At 36.5% G+C, this 23,640-nt stretch overlaps 1 protein-coding gene across 4 annotated transcripts in view; it reads right to left on the bottom strand.

Moving 5' to 3' along the window:
- The window catches only part of Slc26a7 (solute carrier family 26 member 7), a 111,821-nt gene that overhangs the window by 54,315 nt on the left and 33,866 nt on the right, over positions 1-23,640 (bottom strand). For all 4 annotated transcript variants that reach the window (XM_069991043.1, XM_069991045.1, XM_069991044.1 and 1 more), the window contains exon 5: positions 12,051-12,215. In XM_069991043.1, the coding sequence (XP_069847144.1) occupies positions 12,051-12,215 (165 nt within the window). The remainder of the gene's footprint in view (positions 1-12,050; positions 12,216-23,640) is intronic.

Raw genomic sequence — 23,640 nt, 5'->3', positions numbered from 1 at the left:
TAGGAAATTCAACTGGAAAAGATTTTAAGATCTAAAAAATTCTAGCTACAATATGTCAAAACTGCATTCACATTAAGGTCTTATTATTTGTTTCCTCTAGGAGTATACTTTTTTTGAAATTTTGAATTAGCACCCATTAAACATACAAATGGGATTTGCTGTGATGATTTCACAAATGAGTCACTTTGAACAAGTTCACCCCGCCATTCCATTGCCCTGCCCTCTCTCTCTCTCTTTTCAGTGTTTGGTGGGTTTCATTTATATATACTTCTTTTATTTTACATGTATATATCTTTCATTTATATATACATACTTAGAATATATCATAATAGAATATGCATCATAATATATTGTAATATATGGGGGTTCATGTTTTTGTGTAACATTCCTTGATCTTTGTCACCCTTCAATACCCTTTCCTTTTTTCACTCGAGTCCCCACCTCCAACAGATACCCTTTTCCATTCAAGCCATGTTATTCTTAGTAGTATCATCATCATTTTAGCTCAAGACTCCACAAATAAGCAAAATGGTAGGATATTTGGTCTTGTGTGCTTGATGATCTCCTGTTCTACCCATTTTCCTGTGAATGATTCTTAACCCAAATTATTGCAGGGCAAACTCTCTCTCTCTCTCTCTCTCTCTCTCTCTCTCTCTCTCTCTCTCTCTCTCTCTCTCTCTCTCTCTCTCTCTCTCTCTCTCTCTCTCTCTCACTCACTCACCTCAGGGATGCACTCAGACATGTTCTCAGAACAGATATCTCTGACTCCTTTATATTAGCAATGCTGCCTACTTCATTCTATCACATCGCCTTCTTCAATCACATTGCCTGTTTTCCTCATTGATGCTATATGAGAGTAGCTTGCTCCCCTTAATTTTTATCTCTCTTCAATACTTCAATAAAAATTCATAAGAGTAAAGATCTTATTTTTCATTGTACCCTCAATGCATGTGTTAGTCAATATTTGTTGGACAAACCTATTCTAGTGGCCGTGTATTAAGGATGTGCCCCAGGCTTTTTCTATCCATGTGTAATAGTAAAAATCTCTCCAGATTATTGCATTGAATAGTAAAGGCGCCTTTTGTTATCTTTGATCCTGAAAACATGAGCCTCAATTGTCCAGGCATGCTCTCTCCCCTGCCAACTTGTTTATATTTGAAACCAAACTCACAGAAAATCTTGATTCTTGCTCACGAATACCTACACAGATTTACGGTCATTCAAAAGTTGATGCTTTCCAAGTTCTCCACTTCACAAGATTTTTATATCTTTTAAAAACTTTGTCTATCTACTACTATGTTAATAACTATTAGGATAGGCACTCATAAAACCAGGCTCCCTGTCTCCCTCCCCTTCCTAAAGAAATAAACAGTAATAAAAAGAAGGAAACAAACAATACTAAGTTAAATACTATCCCCAGGATATATTTTCATTAGTATAAAATAAAGAAGGGGGGAACCAACATTCCAAACATTTTTACATCATTATCTCCAAATTGTTGATTGATAACTGTACCTCACACTGGGAATCAATCCATTTGCCATTGCTTCAAGGTATAAATTAAGTCTCAGACCAGAATGCAGACGACGGGAAGCACGGTATGTGAAATTGCTAAAGACAACATGGGTACCCAAAACTCACTTGGACCAAACATACCACCAAGCATGCCAAGGCCCGGGTGGCATCCAGCCATCCCTTGTTTAGAAAAATAAGTTTAATTTGAATTACTTAAGCACTGGGTTTTGTGGTAATGCATTTTTTTCCAGCAAATTGTGAGGGATGGAAAGAGTTTAGCCCAAAATGTTTGAGTTGCAAAATTACTTCGTCTCTGATTTCAAATTTGAAAGTAACTTTTATTATAGATGTTTTTATAGTTTTTCTGCCTCCAAAATGAACCTGCCACATTTTCTTTCTGTCTTTTTTATTTTTTATTTTTTTGTAAGAAAACTTGGTGGAACTTTATCGAGTAGGCAAGCAAGGAGGTAAACACACAAGCATTCAGATAAGCAGACAAGCAGAATGTCAGGGACACAGTCTAATGGAGTGTGGGTGCTCTCATAGGACTAGAGACAGAGAGGGGCACAGAGAGAGAGGAGAGAGAGAGAGGGGGGAGAGAGAGAGAGAGAGAGAGAGAGAGAGAGAGAGAGAGAGAGAGAGAGAGAGAGAGAGAGAGAGAGAGAGAGAGAGAGAGAGAGAGAGATCTGAACCTGTCACATTTTCTATCCTGACTGGATCAGCACTGACTGGATCACACTACACATGAGCATTTATTCAACTTATTCTTAGGGCATATTGAACACCTCTGCCACTCACAATGGAAATGCCACAGGAGGCTTCTTCAAGGAAAATGTGGGCTTTCATTAACAACCAATGAATATTCTTGATTTAGAATCTGTCGATGTCTTTAAGGTAGATTTGTTCATTCTCTATAAAAGCAAGTGTTTCATTGGCTCTGATTTCCCTCTGACGTTTTGATTCCAGTTTATTAACACTCTTGGCTCCTACATTGCAGTCTTTGCAGAACAAACTAGAAAAAAAATTATTTACTTGTATTTTGGGGGTGTGAGTAGAATTCATATTGCCTTCCAGTTCTGAAAGTCCTCATTTTTAAGGAAGGAAATAAACTTTCCAAGAATATACTACCAAGCTTTCTTTCTGCTCTTGGGTTTAATGCACAGAGCTGCGCATAATTATTTAGAACAGTACTCACATAAAGCCATGCCAGCGAAGCTAGTTTGCCAAATTTATCAGAGGCTGCTACAGGCTGAGACACTGGCGCCATCTCAAAGAAATCCACATGTGCTACTATGAGCTAGGAATTTTTGTAATTTTTATTGTGCCTTTTGGGGGAAAGCATTCTTTGTAATAAAAAGATACTTTATCATCTCTTAATTTAAAAAATTTACTCTAAAGGACTAAACTTTTTCCCATTTTACCAATGTGGGGAACCAAATTATCAGTCAAATATTGAATCAGAAGGCTGACCAAACAGAAAAATTTAGTACTTGAGCCAGGATTCCAAGACATAGTGACCCTTGTTAACATGATTGTTTCTACTTATTTTAAAATATATTACAGCATTGTTTATAATTGATTAAGTAGGTTTACATCTCCTGAGAGAATTTTGAATTGAATGGATATATATATATATATATATATTTACACATAAAGTAGACAACATAGCATCTCCTCAAGTAAGATGAACAGCCCTCAGTAAGAAGAAAAATAATAATTGTTCTTTTATAAATTCTCAGGTTGCTTTGATTTTTAAATTTCAAAGGGACATACAACTTTATTGCTTTATTTTATTTTCCTCTACAGAGGAAAGAAGTTAGTATTTATTACTTAAACAGCACTTTTCAAAATCTATAACTTGTTCTATCTAACTATTCATTACTAATGAGAACAATAATGGCTGCCATTTAATGAACATCCAGGTTCCAGGCACTTCATTTTGAGAACTAACCTCATCCGGTGTCCTTATCACCAATTTACAAAGCAGGCAATTGGAAATCAAAGACACCCAGGTCATAAGCTCAGGTCATGGCTGCAGATACAGTCGGAATCTGGGCTACTCTGACTTTAATGTTCTTATCCCTGTTGCCATTTTCTTTTCTTTCTTTGAGGGGCAACGAGTTATTTTATTTTTGCCAGGCTTGAGGCTTGAACTCAAGGCCTGTTGCTATTTTCTAAGAAAAGAATTAACTGGTTGATTAGTATCTGATTGCATGCACACTAATAAGGTCATCAAAGCTAAAAGGAAGGAGGGAAAAATTAACTGAAGGAAAAAATTTATTTTTACCTAACCAATAACCAAAGAAGAATGTATGTAAACTATTGTTCAGAGTCACTAAGAAATAATCTTTACAATAAAATAAAATTTAAAAAGAAATAATTATAACCGTCAAAGAAAGATAATTTCCTCAGAAGTATGTAAACTTAAAGGAAAAAACGGGAAAAATAAAGGAAGGCTTAGCTATGTGTGGAGATAATGAGAGGCTACATAAGAAGATAAGTCAAGCCTAATTGTACCTGTTAGACATACAGGAGAGTCATATGACAGTTATCTCAGAAGCTTTTTTGTTTTTTAGGCTATGGATGTATCTCAACAGTAGTCTGTTTGCCTAGCAATGTTCAAAGCCCTGGATTCAATCCTTAGCACCACAAGAAAACAGAAGCATTTTTTCTTTATTGTTGATTTATCTATTTATTTACTTATTTATTTTAATTTTTACTATCTTTAAGTAGTTGTCCAAAGAGACACCATTTAACAAGGCAGTTAATGAACCTAACGCATCGTGATCAGTGTCATTCTTTTCAATGTTCTTACCTCCCTTCCACCCAGCCCTTCCCTTACTTTTCCTACTTTGGTGGTTCACCCCCTTCATTCTTTTATTCCTCTTCCTTGGTCCCATCCCCCATCTTGCTTGTCCCCATTTCCTGGTGCTGATTTTGTTGGGCTTTTGCATAGTCTTTCTAAAAGTTTATCCTATATAAGATCTCCAGAGGGTCTATTGTACTTCAATTAACTCATTTGTAACAATGTGATTACTTGTAGATTTATAGGCACATTCTATCGACCACAAATGAGGAAAACCATGCAATCTTTGTTTCTCTGGTTCTAGTTTATTTCACTTAATATAATATTTTCCATGTCTTTTCAGTTCCTTAAGAATGGTACAATACCATTTTTTTCTAATACAGGAGTAAAATCCCATTGTTTTATTTTCTCTTCCAGAAGCCCCTTTTAAAAAATATGTGGACCCTTAAAATTCTGAGTGGACACTCAGTGGTAGGAGCAAAGCTTAGTAAGGTTTAAAACACCTGGAAGAGCCCTTTACTTGAAGAAACTTGTTAATGACGTTCATCCAGAAGAGAAAAAGTATCTAACCAAAGAGTTTAGATCAAAATCATGTTGTGTACTTGCATAACTTGCAAACTTCTCATTCTATTGATTATCTGGGATAAGCAACCTATAAACATTCATTTTAGCTGAGTTTTAGAGTTTTCCATCTATGTCTAGTCGGTCTTGCCTATGGGCCTGTTGGCAAGATAGAATACCATGGCACGCAGCAAAGCTGTGCACACCTCATAGCCAGGGAGGCGAGGTAGAGCCACAGCTGCAATTTAGGATCCAGTCTCAATGACCAGAACTCTCTCTAGATCCCATCACCAGAATCAACTCCAAATGGATCAAAGACCTCGGAGTCAAAGCAGACACTCTGAAAACATTACAGGATGGAATAGGAGAAATCCTAGGTCTCCTTGGCACAGGCCGAAATTTTCTTAATAGAGACCCGAAAACACAACAAATCAAATAAAGGTTGGACAAATGGGATTGCATAAAGTTGCAGAGCTTCTGCATGGCAAAGGACATAGCTAGCAAGATCAATAGAAAGCCCATGGATTGGGAGAAGATCTTCACTAGCCATACCACAGACCAGGGTCTCATATCTAAAATATACTTGGAACTCAAAAAATTAAATCCCCCCAACAACAAATCCTCAAAAAACAACTGCCCAATAAATAAGTGGGCTAAAGACTTAAAGAGAAACTTCTCTGAAGAGGAAAGAAGGATGGCCAATAGACACATGAAGAAATGCTTAACCTCTCTAGCCATAAAAGAAATGCAAATCAAAACAACATTGAGATTCCACCTCACCCCAATTAGAATGGCTATAATCAAGAACTCTATAACAACAGATGCTGGAGGGGATGTGGACAGAAGGGAACCTTACTGCATTGTTGGTGGGAGTATAAACTTGTACGACCACTCTGTAAAGTAGTATGGAGGTTCCTCAAAAGACTCCACATAGAGCTCCCCTCTGACCCAGTAATCCCACTTTTGGGCATTTACCCAAATGTTCATAAACAAGACCACACTAAAGCTACCAGCATGACTATGTTTATTGCAGCATTATTTACCATAGCTAAGATATGGAACCAAACCAGATGCCCTTCAGTAGATGAATGGATCAAGAAAATGTGATATACATATATATATATTTATTTAATGGAATTTTATTTTATATTTTATTGTATATATTATATATAATGGAATTTATGCCTCCATCAGAAAGAATGACACTGCCCCATTTGTTAGGAAATGGAAAGACTTGGAAAAAATTATATTAAGTGAAGTAAGCCAGGCCCAAAGAAACATAGGTCCCATGGTTTCCCTTATTTGCAATAACTAGTATATGTCTGAGTCAAGCAGAAAAGGTCAGATAAGTTGATGTTAGGGAAATGAACCCTAAGATATGTATTCAAATGTTTTTTTTTTCTTTCATGCGATTGTTTCTAACACATTTATAAGATGATTTCTTTGTTGTTTTGTATTTCCTTCCCCCATGGTATAACCCCTGCTTTCACTGTATTTGATGTCGGTATAATTTGTGGAGGGGAAGGGAAAAAACAAATCGTTTAAATAGGGATACAGGTGGACCCATTGCAACAATGAGATGTACAAGTCATTATGTCAAAAATGAACAACTTTGGTGGGGTGGGGGAGAAGGGCTGGGGGGGTCGGGGGCAGGATGGGATAGGAAGGGGAAACAAAGGAGAAGGCTACAATGCTTGATAAGAAATGTACCCATTGGGGCTGGGAAGGTGGCTCAGTGGTAGAGTGCTTGCCTTGTATGCATGAGGCCCTGGGTTCGATTCCTCAGCACCACATAAGCAAAAAGAAAAAAAGCCGAAAGTGGCGCTGTGGCTCAAGTGGTAGAGCGCAAGCCTTGAGCTGAAGAGCTGAGAGACAGTGCCCAGGCCCAGAGTTCAGGCCCCATGACCAGAACCCCTCCCCCCCAAAAAAAGAAAAAAAAGAAATGTACTCATTATCTTGCCCATGTAATTGTAACCCCTCTGTACAGTATTTTCACAATAAAATTTAAAAATTTAAGAAAATAGTTCCAGCAATAGCCAGGTGGCTCATGCCCATAATCCTAGCTACTCGGGAGGCTGAGATCTGAGGATCGTAATTCAAAGCCAGCGCTGGGAAGGAAAGTCCCTGAGACTCTTATTTCCAATTAACCACCAGAAAACCGGAAGTGGAGCTGTGGCTCAGGTAGTAGAGTGCTTGCCTTGAGCTGATGAACACCCAGGCCCAGAGTGCAAGCCCCATGACCAACAACAACAACAAAATTCCAGCAAGGAGTGAGGATCAAGGTCTTAACATATGGCCCTTCACATTAACTATAAAAAGGGGGATGATAACCCGTCAGATCTGTCCTTCAAGGATGCTAGAGACCTGTGCTTTATCTAAGATATTTGAGAAAAGAAAGGAGGCCACTTCTTATATCTGATTCAAATTTCTCCTTCAAAATGTCCCACTGAGGCAGTAACATGTCAGTCGTGAACAACCAAATTGTGGAGAACATAATACTATATTTGAATTCATGTGTGTGCCCGTCTTGAGGTTTGAACTCTGGGCCTGCTTGCTATCTCTGAGCTTATTTGCTCAAGGCTAGTGCTCTATCACTTGAGCCATGTCTTTATTTCTGGCTTTTTTGGGGTGCTTAATTGCAGATGAGCATCTCAAGGCCTTTGAAACTCGATTCTCAGATCTTAGTCTCCTGAGCAGCTGGGATTACAGGTATGAGCCACTGGCACCTGGCTGAAACTTACAGTTATTAACCAGATATCCTCTGGAAGAAGATGCGGTTAAGAGTCACAGTGCCACAAGGCAGAGGTCCTAACCTCAAGCCCCAACCGCAATTGGAATAAACATAGAAGCCATCTTCTCCCAAAGCTAACAGTAAAGATCACTACTTCTAGAATTAATTGATGGATATTTTGGCTTGGCTAAAACCTAACTTGTTTAATAAAGAAATGTCCCATCTCAGAATATGAAGATGTGTGACCAAGCTCATTGTGAATGAGTTTTAAACAATCTTGATACTAATGTTCCAAGGAATGCCATAATACATTGTTTATCTCACATCAACCTGAATAGCTTTTAGAAAGTGAAAAAAAGTACTGAGAAGTCAGAAGCAGGAGGTGGAGTCAAAAGTGGAAATTCTAAAAAATATGTTCATTCTTTTTTCTTCAGGTCATTGACCTGGTGCAAGACCTTTTGATGTCTTCTGCCCCATACTTTCATGCTCCTTCCGGTACCACTTAAGTGATCTCAGGCAAGACCAGCTTTACAGCTTCCTTATAAGACTCTCTCAAGCCGAACTATTCCAAACTCCCTTTTCAAATATGCCAGTCAAATCTGAAATATGATTTATTCCATTAAAACATATTAGCATAAATTAATTGTACAAAGGAGAAGAAATATCTTGTGGTAGTATTGGGGTTGAAAATCAAGGTCTTGGCTTGCTAGGCAGGTGCTCTACCACTTGAGCCACAACTCCAGCCAATATTATTTCTTAATCTAACTCTCAGATCATCCAAACTTTTGACATCACAAAGAGAGGAGGGAGGGATTCACACGAGTAAACACATGGATGTAGTATTTAAGCCCAGGATAAACAGAGAAACAATCTTAAAGACCACTGTTAATTAAGGCTACCTTGTTTCTTTACAATAGCATAGAGAAGAAAAATGACTATCTGTGTATGCAAATATTTCTAAAGAAGGCCAAGCTATAACCTGCAGGCATTTTCTATTCTACTTTGCACAAATGAACACAGGGTTCTCAGGCAGGAGATCACAATCAAATCTTCACTGATGTTCTGCCCTAGAGAACAGGCATCATGAAAGTCTGAACTCTCCGCCAATCATTTGACAGCCCTCCACTACTTTTGTCTGCTTTTGTTTGAGCTAGATCTAAGAACTATGTTTCTTCCAAGCCCAGTTCCAATTTTCTTGTTTTGGTTTTAGGGTTTCTTATTAAGTTGGCTGTTACCTAAGCCACAAAATTCGAAAACCAACTTCCAACAGCATGTGGCCAATTACTATCTTTATTAACTATTTTAACACTCAGAGAAATGCATATTTAATACAGTTGATTTTTCCCATTTATCAAGCTAGCAATTTTTGTAAACAGTGTAAACCAGAGTTGACAAGCAAAAGAGCAGTGAAAAATTATGTGTACAACTGTTCAGATCCACACGAGTGTTTTACTATTTTGTTGGTAATTCTATATCTAGGAATTGACCTTAACAAATAATCAGTGATATACATTGTATGCAAATGAATGCTTACCGAGTCCTGTATAATAGGGAAGCACTGGCAACCACACATCAATAACAGGAATTAGATCCACAAGTTATGGGATGTTCAAGTGTTTGAGCTACTAGCAGTCAATCAGCTTTAAGAAGATTAAGGACAGCAATATTCTTATTACAAAACATTAATGTGTGTGTGTGTGTGTGTTAGAGTGAAGAAATGCATAAAGCTAAGTAAAATGAAGTTTTACCATCGTCAAGTACACTGACACAGTAATAAGATAAACTATCATAGTCTTTTTTAGGCTAACTTTTTAGTATCATGCTCACCTTTGGTTCTCAGCTCCACCCAGACCTGAGCCCCTCCCATCCCTGAAGTTCCCACCATACAGCTGGCCCCTCCCTCTCTGCCCAGATCCACCTGGGCTCCCATCCACCTATATTCAACCCTCAGACCCATCCTGCTACCTGGATGGTGACTGAGACCATGTGCTCCCTCTTAAGGGAAATATGGATCCTCTATAAACCTTATAATAATCTTTTTCCTGTGCCTGCCTACCTCTGCGTGGTTCCCTGGGATGGATATGTGAGACCCTTCAAACTTCAAAAATAACAAGAACAATAGTGTTGCTACAACAATATGTGGAAATGGTGAGATGTTCCTCTGTCAGTTTTAGGTGGCTTTTAGTAGCCAATTATATGTTCTTGGGGGATCCAGCCACCAAAGTTAACCAAGCCTCTGCTTTGAGCCCTAATGACAGTGTTAGAGTATACTATTGTTCAACTGAGGCACAATCTTGTAGATAGCAGCTGTTAGAAGTTAGCATCATATTTAGCTCATTAAAAAAAAGGTCAAGCTACTTTTCTGGTCCCAAATTTTATGTTGCATATCAAAGTATGCATGATGAGAAATGCTATTTTGAAAATTAGTAGATACTACTCATTCAATTACTTTCACATCTGAGGACACACTTAAACATAGCCTGAAAACAATCCTTAGCAGAAAGAACAGTGCTGGAGGAATATCAATATCAAATTTCAAACTCAATTACAAAGCCATATTAATCAAACAGCTTGGTACTGGGACAAGAAAAGACCAGAGGACCAATGGAATAGAACTGAAGCCCAGAAATGAATCCACATAACTATAGCTACTTAATCTTCTATAAGGGAGCTAAAAAAATAGAATGGAAGGAAGACAGCCCCTTCAGTAAATAGTGCTGGCAAAATTGGTTAATCACCTGTAGAAAACTAAAGCTAGATCCTTATATATCATCCTGCACCAGAATCAACTCCAAATGGATCAAACGCCTCGAAGTCAAAGCAGATACCCTGAAAACATTACAAGAAGGAATAGGAAAAACTCTAGGGTTCCTTGGCACAGGCTGAAATTTTCTTAATAGAGACCCAGAAACACAACAAATCAAAGACAGGTTGCACAAATGGGATTGCATGAAACTGCAGAGCTTCTGCATGGCAAAGGACATAGCTAGCAAGAATAATAGAAAGCCCATGGATTGGGAGAAGATCTTCACTAGCCATATCACAGACCAGGGTCTCATATCTAAAATATACTTGGAACTCAAAAAATTAAATCTCCCAACACCAAATCCTCAAACAAACAACTGCCCAATAAATAAGTGGGCTAAAGACTTAAAGAGAAACTTCTCGGAAGAGGAAAGAAGAATGGCCAATAGACACATGCAGAAATCCTCAACTTCTCTAGCCATAAAACAAATGCCAATCAAAACAACATTGAGATACCACCTCACCCCAGTTCGAATGGCAAAAATCAAGAACTCTAGTAACAACAGATGCTGGAGGGGATGTGGACAGAAGGGAACCTTACTGCATTGTTGGTGGGAGTGTAAACATGTTCAACCACTTTGGAAAGAAGTATGGAGGTTCCTCAAAAGACTCCACATAGAGCTCCCCTATGACCCAGCAATCCCACTTTGAGCATTTACCCAAACAATCACAAACAAGGCTATACTAAAGCTACCAGCACAACTATGTTTATTGCAGCATTATTTACCATAGCTAAGATATGGAACCAACCCAGATGTCCTTTAGTAGATGAATGGATCAAGAAAATGTGATATATATATATATATATATATATATATACATAATGGAATTGTATTTTATATTTTATTATATATTATATATAATGGAATTTTATGCCTCCATCAGAAAGAATGACATTGCCCCATTTGTTAGGAAAAAATTATATTAAGTGAAGTAAGACAGGCACAAAGAAACATAGGTTCCACCATTTCCTTTATTTGCAATAACTAGTAAATGTCTAGGAAAAGCAGAAAAGCTATAAAGCTATGTACATATGACCATATAAGATGATGTTAAGCAAAATGAACACCAAGATAGGGACACAAGTGTTTTTTTCTTTCTTGCTATTTTTTAACATATTTATAATGTACTATGTGATATTTTTCTTTCTTTTGTATGTTGTTCCCTCACAGTGTAGCCCCTGTTTTCACTGTATTTGATTCCGGTGCCCTACATCTTGTATATACATTTTTCTAATTTGGGGATGGGAAATAACAAGATGCTTAAAAAGGGATACAGGTTGACCCATTGTAACAATGAGATGTACAAGACACTATGTTGAAAGCGAACTTTACAACTTTGCTAGGGAGAGGGAGGAGTTGGGGAGGTGGGGACGGAAGGGATGGTGGAGGATAAAACAAAGGAGGAGGTAACAATGCTCGATAGGAAATGGACTCATGACCTTGCTCATGTAACTGTAACCCCTCGGTACAGTATTTTTACAATTTAAAAAACATATATTTAAAAAAGCCTGGATTGTCTTTAAACCCAGTTGCTGTAAAACAGAAAAGTCATCGTATTATAGTTAACTATATTGCACATTGTAAAATATACAACCTCAAAGTAATAAACAAAAACATTTGGAATACTCACGTAAAAGAATCCAAGTGGCCCAGATATATATGGCATTTTTATTCCCAAGAGATACTTGACTTGTGAAGTTACAACGTGGGTGGCAGCCCCCGTCGTCATGGCGCTAATCACAGGCTCTGTAACCAGAAATGTGGCACTTCCTAGTTGTAGGACAAACATGGCCACCTACAAAGACAAATGAAGAGTCACATAACACATTCAGGTCTCAAGGCTCCTAGAGGGCCCAATGTGTGACACATTTTTATTTTACAGAGATAACAGAGAGTTGATATTAACAGTTTCCTTTTTTATAACTTTATATATTAGATATTTGGGGGTTTCTTGAGATTACTAGTAAGTACCAAGACTCTCCAAATTTTGTTAGGAGAAGTGTTTGTTTATGCTTTAAGTAAAAACAAATACTATATTTTTTGGAATACTAGCTTGTTTTCCTTTTATAATCCTATATAAGAAAGGAGTAAAGCATTTCAATAAGTTAGGGAAATATAATTTGTATTATCATATTGGAAATTTTTCAAATCAAAATAATGATTCCCCATGTGATAACCAGTAGAGTAAAACTTCAAAAGCATTTAGCAGAGAAAGTGATTTTTTTTTTCGATTTTCCTAGGCCCTGAAAAAAAAAAATGAGGACATCCTGGTTGACCAGATACCTATCAAACACCTCAAAAGATTCATGTATATAGGGAAGACAGAAAGCAAAGAAAGGGGGAAAGATATGTCTTTAGAAACCCAGAAATCAGTATAAAAATTACTGCCCTTAAGTTTTTTCTTAGTGCTCTTAGCATCATTGGTACTGGGAAAAAATGATGACAAGAAAAATCAAAATTCTTTGTACCAAGTAACCAGTGTTCTTCCTTAATCAGAGAGAGAGAGAGAGAGAGAGAGAGAGAGAGAGAGAGAGAGAGAGGGAGTTCCCTAAGTCCTTTGTCTTCAAACTGTCTGCAGTCATATTAACTGCAAGTTATAAAATTTTACAGTTTTGAAAGTAACACTAAATTACATTTGAGAGTATCCACTTTGGAAAGAGAAAACAACGTTTGTGTGTTAATTATAATACTTAGGTCAAGTCTTAAAATTCTTGTTGGAAAATGAGATTAACTATTAAAGAAATGGAAGCCAAGAGTAGCAATAAGATTCTCTTCACCAAGAAAGATGTAAAATTCTGATACAACCAGGGTACAAATTACAGAGTGAATAATTTCTGTTGAAATCATATTGCAATAATACCTCAACAACATTTATGTTTTGACAAATGTTAAACTGGAATTGCTTGGGCTGAATGTGGAGGCAGAGGTTCTGATCCTGATCTGACCATGTACTTGCTTTGTAACTTTAAAAAGCCTACTGGAATTCTGATCATCTTTGAAGTACTATCTGCCCTATTTATTGTCTGAGCTACAAAATGACAGGTGAGTATAATGTAATGTGTGAAAGGATTGGAAAACTAAAATGAACAACAGCAGTGGTACACCAAGAATATCATGAGATGTCTGTCATACATGGTACAGAAAAATCAGCCATTGGTTTTGAAAAGGTACACCAACCCATACAAAATTGCAAAGAATATATCAGTACAGAAATACATCTGAATTGCTTGCAGCTTAGCAGTCACCTTTTATTCAGTATAGTATTAAAGAAAAGAATATTAGGCAAAGTGTTACTGCCAATATAGAAAACTAAGGCTACAGCTTCTGCTACTAACATTATCTCACAAACTATTTGTCAAAGTAGAAACAAATTCAGGAGGACATACTCAAGCAATCAATCTTATGGGTACAAATGGAATACAGTGATATTTTGGCACCTCTTGAGTCATAATCTGTTGGTTTCCATTCTGAAAACACAATCAGTTAAGGAAAACTTCCAACCAATTATTCCTAAGTATTTCTCAACTAGTAAGATCATTCCAACTTTATAGCATTCTTAGAGGCCATGAGGGTAATGTGTGTGTGTGTATGTGTGTGTGTGTGTGTGTGTGTGTGTGTGTGTGTGTGTGTGTGTGTGTGTGTGTGTGTGTGTATGGGTACAATGAACACTAAACAGGCTTGCATGTTGGCTACCTGCAGCATGCAAGTTGTTTATGCCTTTGACACAGTGGAAACTCTGTAAAAATGAAGTTTTATTTACAGGTAGCATGTTAAAAAATTCTTTGGGGTACATCAAGTAGTCTTTTCTTCACTGTTTTGGCACAAAATTTCAAGAGGCCTTTGTACATCATTCCTATTTCACTTTCCTGTTCTCCTTCATTTCCTAAATGATGGTGTCTATTCCGATGGGTTAAGGATTCGCCATAAATGAGAAAACCAAAGTGATCCGCTACAATTACTAGTTATCTTCTAGCAGTCACTTCTCTGACATTTCCACACCTGAAAGTTATAAATGGAAGCATCTGAACAGTAGAAGATGTAGGAAAGTTCAATTATTTCAAGTGCTGAAACTATGGGAAACTACATTGCAACAGAAATAAGCAACAGTAGAGTATCAGCTCTTAAAACAGAAAAAAAACTCAAAAATTGTAATGTTCTTCTTGTCCTCAGTTGTGCTCATTTAGAAATCCTCCCCAGCAAAGGATAAAATCTAAACTTGAGAGTGCTCAGTGAGAAGGTCAACAAGTCCCAGACGACCTCATTTCTACACAGACCATTAAGCATGGGAAAGACAATATCAAACATGTGAGATTTAAACAGAGAGAAAATCTCCCCCGCCCTCTCTCTCTTGCTTGCAGCCTTCTCAATAACTCAAAACAATGGCAGATATTTAAGAAGGAAGAGAAAGAGTGAGAGGATTTGGGTAGGCAAAGAAGTGGGGGAGAGATATGGAGAGACTAAAAACTCCTCCTTTCCCTACAGATTTTAATCGTTTATATTGCCATCAAAATCAGGGTAATGTTCCATGATGCTGATGCACAGAGCTTGAAGGTAGCAAGTACCAAGTGACTCTCACATTCCAAAAGTGGACCACAAATTGAACTATGTTTATCTCCAAACTTAAGTATGTGAAATAAGGGTCCTCTAGAACATGTAAAATTTAAGTTTTATGCTAACATTAATGGTATTTAAGTGAATGGTTTGATAAACATATTAGCTCCTTTTACTAATAGCATTGTACTCTGGTTAGTCAACTCCTCAAACCTGACCATACAACATTTTTTGAGAAAAAATAAATGTATAGGATATACTTCAGCTGTGTGCAGCAATGTTGATGATATGAACTAATCTTGAAAGGCTTATAACATATATCGAGATTCATGTGGATAGAACTATTTGGTAATGCTTGTATAAATACCATGTGTTCTATATAAATATAATGTATCTCAGATTTCAGGGTGTTTTTTTTACAAGTGTCCTTCAAATATTAACAAAAAAGAGGACCGAGTAAACATTGGTATATCCAAATGGATGGACTATGGCAAGCATTTCAGGATATATTACTTTGTCTGTAATATTGCAGTTTACATTAGACCAAACCACCTGTTTGTCCATTCAATAAAAATTTATGCAGAACTACCTAGACAATGCACAACATTGTTGCAGAATACAAAGATAAAGATACAGGCCATACCTTTCAATACTGTCTGAAGAAAACAGAAATAAAGAAGCTAAGAGAGAGGAGAGGTAAGCATAGCAATTTAGACTAGTACACATTCAGGATGTGTTATACTCACAAACTGACACTGAATTAAAACCCTCTTGTACAATTACTGAAGGGTATTTTTTTAATGTTAAAAGAAAAAATACTAATCCTGGCATGGGAAAGTGAAGTTTATAAAGTTTATAAAGTTGTTTGAGTGGAATGTGAAAACTTGCTGCTCAGCATAGAAAGGTTAGGGAAGGAAGAGAAATTGTTCATGACCTTTGGACATTGAAACTTGCATAAGAATGTAAAAAAAATTTTTTAAAAACTCTGTGTGACAAGAGAACTTGAGAGAAAAATACCAAATGGATACCTGTGTAGTTATATGTTTTAAAAGTGAAAGTATAAAACCCTCTTCCAAACTATTTTCAGTTTAAGTGATGAGCAAAGGCTGAAAGGACAGACATTATATAAATCTTGAACGTATATTCAAGATTTAAGCTAAAGCAGATGCCCCAAAGTTGAAGCAATGTGTGTCCATAAATAAATGAGTGAATGGATATGCAAAATATGGTATGTACATACAGTAGAATACTGTTCAGTCTTTTTTGGTTTTTTGCTTGGTTGTGGGGCTTAGACTCCTGGCCTAGGCACTGTCCCTTAGATCTTTTTGCCCAACGCTAGCCTTCTACCACGTGAGCCACAGCTGCACTTCCAGCTTTTTGGTGGTTAATCAGAGATAAAGTCTCATGGACTTTCCCTATGGGCTGGCTTTGAACCATGATCCTCATATCTCAACCTTCTGAGTAGCTAGGATTGCCAGCATGAGCCACCAACACCCAGTTTATAGAGTTTTTAAAATTAAGAAAATTCAACATGTGCTTCAATATGAATGACCCTTGAAGCACATTATATTAAATATGTGAAATAAGGGTCCTCTAGAACATGTAAAATTTGTTTTATGTTACACAAACACAAGAACTGTATGTTTCAACTTACAAGAGATATTTAGGACAGTTAAAATTAAAAAGACAAAAAGAATGGTGGTTACATGTGGATGAAGTGTAAGAGGCATGATAATGACAAGTTATTGTTTAATGGGTATAAAATTGCAGTTCTCTGAGAACTGTTACATAGATAGTGATGACAGTTAACTGATGACATAGTCATATAATATTATTAAATTAGAAACTTTGAAATGACTAATGTTAATATTTTTATGTTATTTTTCTTTTGAAATAATTATATATTGTATAATTCAATCATATAATGTATATTAAAATATAATACACAATTTAGGTGGTCAGAAATTCCAGAACAGATGGATTATAGAGTGTAACAAAAAAACTAAATGACCACAACACTGAGCTTCTTACAGTCTCTATACATCATAATTCCTCCAAACTGTCATTCTACATCAACTGTAGATTTTTCAATCTGGCTAAATGTATGAAACCACCTCTCCAAAGGACTGGAAAAACATGTGCTGACATTAAAATTTTTGGAAATGAGTAGTGTCTGTTAAGAGTAAAAGCAAAGATGAAACAGAAAGGTCTAGTGGACAGCAGCAATTCTGAAACCACTCCACACATATTCTAGAAATGGAAATTTAAGTAAATGTCTGGCACACAGTAGAAATCAGATTCCTGCCTTTCAGAATGAGAGGTTACAACCAAGATGAGGAGACTAGAATAATATTTCTGATAATAGATTAGATAATAGATTAGATTCTGTATGAATTCATACAAAAGTACATATTTTTGTTTAAGTATATAGAATATACACATAGATATACACACATGGATCTGTTGGCTGAAAATCTCCAGAAGCTACAACCACCCAGTAACAATGAGCACAATAAACACCCTTGTCTTAATTTATAACTTTCCCTCATAAAAGGAACTAGAGTCCCCTAGAAAGCAGGACATATGCAACATATACATAGATCATCTTATATTATTAGCAAGTATGCAGGTAAATAAATAAGTCAAGAAGGGAAACTGATAAAAGAGCTCTCTCAGTGAAAAATCTGAAACAATATTAAGTAAGACTGGATTTTAAAAGACTTATCCTGGAGTCCATAGTGATACAAATAATTGGCTAAACACATGGAAGACAAGAATAAATGTCCTTTACAGACACAGAATTCCTTTACATTGAAGAAACTTGATAAGTACCATCTCAGCCAGGTGACCATGTTAATAAGATGCACAGTCCTTTTGACAGTCTATAACGTGATGAGAATGTCACTCTCCCTCTTTGATATTCCTCTTTAAATTCTCCATAACTTCAGTCTAGTCATGGGGAAAACATCTAATACATGTTCCAGTGAAGAGACATGTATTAGGAACTTCCAAGATGAAAAACAAAAACAAAATTGATAGGAATTTCCAGTGAAGAGAAAGTGGAGGAAAGACAGACTGCTAAATGTAATACAATATCCTAGATGGTTTCCTGAAACAGAGAAAGAGTGTTATATTACAAATTAAGGAAAGAGCAATTCAATCTATGGACTTTAGTTCATCATGTATAAATTGGTTCGCTAATTATCATGTGAATCTCATTCTGATGTAAGATGTGAATGAATAATAGGTAATTTAGTGGAGAACATGGCAACTCTATTTACTATGTTGGCAACTTTACTATTTAAATATATCCTACTTTCAAGAAAGAAAAAACTTTCATCTCTCTCACAGAGACATCAGGTGAATCAGGTAAATATGTGTGTTGTGCTTGAGATATACACTGTAGGCAAAGGTCACCCACTAGATGAATTTCACAGGTTTGACATGCACACAAATACCATAACAACAAACATTATGTAAACATTTGCAAGAGAACAACATGCCACTGAAAGTCAAGAGGAGAGGGCTGTTTCAGGGTAGGCTGTCCCGTGACACTTAAAGAATTCAACACATAGACATTATCAGAAAGCATTCCAGAAAAATGGAAGAGGAGAAATCTAAAACCATTCAGCATGGGTTGTATTCAGATGATAAAGTGACTTGTTAAAATAAAAAACTAGCCAAAAGGGAGTCATAGAAAATAGGCAAGAGAATTTGATGGCAGTAGTATGGAATGCTTTAAAAACAGAGCAAGAGGAGTTTTGCAGAAGTTAGTGACATCATTCCCCTACATATATTAAACACCTAATTTTGCCAAGAAGTGTATGGCACACTGGCTCTAACATCAGAGCTGTGCTTTATAGGACTGATCTGATGGTAGAATGTGGTAATACTGGCCATTTAAGAAGTTATCATTTCTTGGATAAATTTGGGTCTTTACAACTTTGGTGCAGGGTGAGGGCTGAGGGGGGAGGAGATGGGAAGGGAAAACAAAGGAGGAGGCAACAATGCTTGATAAGAAATGTACTCTTTACCTTGCCTATGTAATTTTAACCCCTCTGTACAGTATTTTCACAATAAAAAAAGTTATCATAAGATGAGTTGCTAGAAAAGAACGAAAGTACTTAAACTGGACAGGGTTGGAAAGGAAAAATGAGTTGTGATTACCCAGTAGACAAACTGAGCATGTTGGGAAAACAAACATATCATTTGATTTTTATTATAGTATGTATTAGAAATGTGCTGGCCCTTCTTTAAGAATTGATTCTACTTGCCATGATTTATGAAGTTGAATGAAGGAACTTTTCAGTTCTCAGACATAACAGGACAAAACTAATTTCTGATGAAAGAGAGAATGGGGCTCAGGAAGGCATGATTTAACTTCTTGGACTTCCTCCCTGTTCCTGCTATAGAGAAAAACAGCTAGAGAAAACTCCATGGACACATGGAGTCATCCTACTATTAAAAGACAGGAGAGTAGGGAGTTGATGAACTATTGTCATTGTAATTTTATCTTTCATCAGGTATGGGGAATTGTGGGAGAAGGTAGAAGCCTTTGCTGGTTAGAGCTCTACATTGAGCAACATGAATCTTACAGGGAATAGGAGCAAATAAGAAAATTGAAGGTGTTATTGCTCCTTTTTCAGAAATTAGAAACTTACAACTTGAGAAGGTATAGACAGAGCATCTTCTGATGATGAATAAAAAGAGAAAGAGCAAGGTGTGAAAAGGCAGATAAATACATAAGCAAACTTCACTGAATATCTGTTACTTAATGTCTTGGTGCCACTAACATTTCACTGCACTTATTTCTCTTTCATTGCTTTAGCTCACACATGTTAGGTGCAAGCTTCTAGAATTATAAAGATAAATGCTCTGTTCTATAGAGACTCACAGTGTAGAACAAAATCAAATTCACACAAAGTAGGTCCTGATAGATGGATAAGCCCTAGACAGTAAGACATACTCAATGTCTTACAGGAGAACATAAGAGGAGTCACTTATAACCATGGCTAGAGATTACAGGGAAGGATTCTCAGTGACTATATATGAGCTAAACTTTGGAGGAGGAGAGGAGCCATATAAATAGTCTGAGAAATAGTCTGGCAGGCCCAGGGGATGGTAGAGACATGATCCTAAAACCATCTACTCCATGATGCAGAGACATCATGCCATGCCTAGCACAACTTCTGCTACTGCTCTAGAGGTATGATATAGAAGGAAGCTAGCATCATACTAGGCCCTGGAAGATGGTGGGTTATGTTTCCTTGACTCTTTCTCAATATTAGTTTATAGAGGTGGGCGTGGTAGCACATATCTGTAACCTTAGCACTAGGGATGCTGAGGCAGGAGGAATATGTGTTCATATCCTCAGCTTGGACTATAGAGCAAGACATTGTATAAATAAATACATCAAGATGTGCAGCAAGACAGTTATCAGAGCATGTACGGAACTCCATCTTCTACTCTACCCATTCCTAGTTATAAAATTCAAATAACCCACTTTATCTTCAGCATCTTCACCTATGTAATAGGGAATAACATCATATATTATATATACTATATACTATACTGTATATTATATTGCATATAATATACTACATACTTATATTGTGTTTTATATATGCAATATATAAGATATAGTTCAACATGTTATTTCATACTATATATAATTAATTTTTTCTGGAAAGAATAAGTGTGATTTGCTGAAAACACAGGTAAACTTATAGTTCCATAATTACTAAATTATTATTTTCAATAATTATTTTACACTATACAATAGTATATAACATATGATTGATTTGGGGGGAGGAGTAAACATGATATGCTTAATAGACAGGTAAAATTAACTTATATCTTATGTCCTTCATGTACTCCCAATCCTCTTACTTCATACCCCTAAAAAAAAAAAAAAACAGTTGGGTCTGCAATCAAAAGTAACTGGAGAAGCTCCTATTTGGGTCTTTAGTTTGTTTATCATCTTTAAAAACATAAGCACACACATTTCCAGAATGTACTAGCTCAGTAATACACTCCACCTTGTGTCACCCAATGCTTACGCAACTGTCAAACAAAAGAGCTGTGTATCTCTTATCCTTCAGGGCAGAAATCTTGTCCTGTAGTTATTGCAGAAAAGTAGATCTTGGGAAAATTTCCAGAAGTAAATGGGCCAGGAACAATCCCAGACCTCTCTTAGTTCCTGGAAAAAGGAATAGGCAATATGCCCACCATGCAGAATAAAAAAAAAAAATCTACAGGGAGAAGAGAAGAAAGTTTTAAAAGTATATTGAATTGGAGGTAGGGTATTGGTTTCTCAGCAGAAAGGTTTATTGATGCTGGCATTTTAAAAGGTTTCACCTTGACATGAGGTTCATACCTCATTGTTGTGATCATGCAAACAATTCCTCTTTTTGGCTGCTACTAGTGATTGGCTGGAAAATTTGTCTTTTTTTCTTTTGTATACTTCTTTAATGAAATACAAACGACACAAATTGCATCAGTAACTTAGAAGGACCTTTTTATTTTTTGCAAATGAGATATTTAGATGGCAAGAGGGAACTGTTTGGTAAGACCAGAATTGGGAGTGGGTGAAAGTAGAAAATGACGGGGATGAGTCTGATAGAAATATCTTTTTTTTTTTTCTGGTCGGTCGTGGGGCTTGAACTCTGGGCCTGGGAGCTGTCCTTCAGCTCTTCAGCTCAAGGCAAGCACTCTACCACTTGAGCCACAGCGCCACTTCCGGTTTTTTTTCTAGTGGTTTATTGGAGATACGAGTCTCACGGAGGGCTGGGAAGTTGACTCAGTGGTAGAGTGCTTGCCTTGCATGCATGAGGCCCTGGGTTCGATTCCTCAGCACCACATAAGCAAAAAGAAAAAAGCCGGAAGTGGCGCTGTGGCTCAAGTGGTAGAGCGCTAGCCTTGAGCTGAAGAGCTGAGGGACAGCGCCCAAGCCCAGAGTTCAGGCTCCGCCCCCCAAAAAAAGAGTCTCATGGAGTTTCCTGCCCGGGCTGGCTTTGAACTGCGATCCTCAGATCTTAGCCTCCTGAGTAGCTAGAATTACAGGCGTGAGCCACCGGCGCTCAGCTAGAAATATCTTATATGTGTTTAAAAGCAGAATGATGAAATGCATTATTTTTTGTGAAAATAAAAGTGGAAGAGGATAAGTAAGAGTAATAGAGGGAGTGAAATGAATCAAAGCAACTATATGCATAGTAGACCCATCACAATGAAATTACTTTGTATAAGTAATATATGCTCATTGTTTTGGCTTCTTACTATAATTTCTTATTTGGTTTCTTATTATTTTGTCTTTAAATAGTTTTACAGAAGTTTCAATTCAATATGAGTTCAATTTATGAGTGAGTGGACTCACGAATGAATGAGTCTAATGCATCTTGGTCAGTGTTATCCATATTTGCTGATTTCTTTAAATATGATAAAGTGATAACAAAAACATGAGTACTTCAGCTTTAGTCACTGTATTATCCACAATCAGTAATTATATAAGTTCTGATCACAGACATTTCTATTATGTTCTAAAATCATCACAATAAACATAACTAATCAACAATAATAATGTTCCACTGAATGGGAAAATTTGAGAAAAAAAAAAAAACAGAACAGTAAATCTGCTTTCATAGAACCAGAGAAAATAGTAAGCTCATCTACAGTAACAGGAAGTGGTTGACATGGAAAGGAAGGAGGAAAAGATGTAAATGAGAAGGAGGAATCAGTGACAAACGATGGCATGGGCAGTGACAGACACCATCACTATCTTGATTACATATGTCAAAATGCATCAGACTGTGTCTTCTACAAGCATGGAATTTTTATGGGAATTATGTTGCAATAAAATTCCTTTCACAGGCCCATAATTTAATATAAAACACAGGACATATCTCATTACATGATTGTGACTGTGTAAGTGTGCTCTATTTAAAATAGCACTCTAAGTAAAATGGTAAGAAACGAGAGGGACAGGAATATATTATTTTGCTTGAATGACAATGAGTGAAAGGTTGGACGCATTCGTATTTGCGAATATTCACACACCTACAATTTACCTAAGTGGTGAACAAATGACTAGAAGCCATTATTCTGGTGAGGATAGTCCACAAAAATGAATGTACTATTATCAGAGCAAGAAAAATCAGACAGACAAAATAATGAACACTCACAAACAATAAGGCTGACTTATAACTATACACTACAGATTCATGCTTCCCTTCTACAGCTACCTATACCTATTTTCCTGTGTGCTGAACAACCATCCACAAAATGCTGATTATAGAAAACCATTGGTAAATTAAGTAACACTAAATTACTACAAGCACTAAATTACTACCTCCTGGCCACAGTACAATTACACTAGAAATTATTCACAAAACCAAAAAGCAGAAAGACCTACCTACCTAAAAATCTACAACTTCTGTCTTAAACCATTATTAGGAGAAATAAAATTAAAATTATTCAATTTTTTAGTTTTTATAAAAATGCTAAAAGGTAGACACTACATATGAGGATCCACAAAATATGTCTGAAAAACTGAGTATAAACATGGGTAGCATTAAATGTTTTTAATCAATAAAAAAGAAAAAATATAAGAAATTAATTAAATATCCAGCTGAAAAATAATTAAAAATCAACAAATAACCCCAAATATACTGAGG

Source organism: Dipodomys merriami, unplaced genomic scaffold, assembly GCF_024711535.1.
Source record: "Dipodomys merriami isolate MVZ:Mamm:240054 unplaced genomic scaffold, mDipMer1.0.p SCAF_4, whole genome shotgun sequence".
Lineage (NCBI taxonomy): Eukaryota > Metazoa > Chordata > Mammalia > Rodentia > Heteromyidae > Dipodomys > Dipodomys merriami.
Note: the sequence above shows the minus strand (reverse complement) of the source record. Positions and strands in the feature narration are given on the sequence as shown.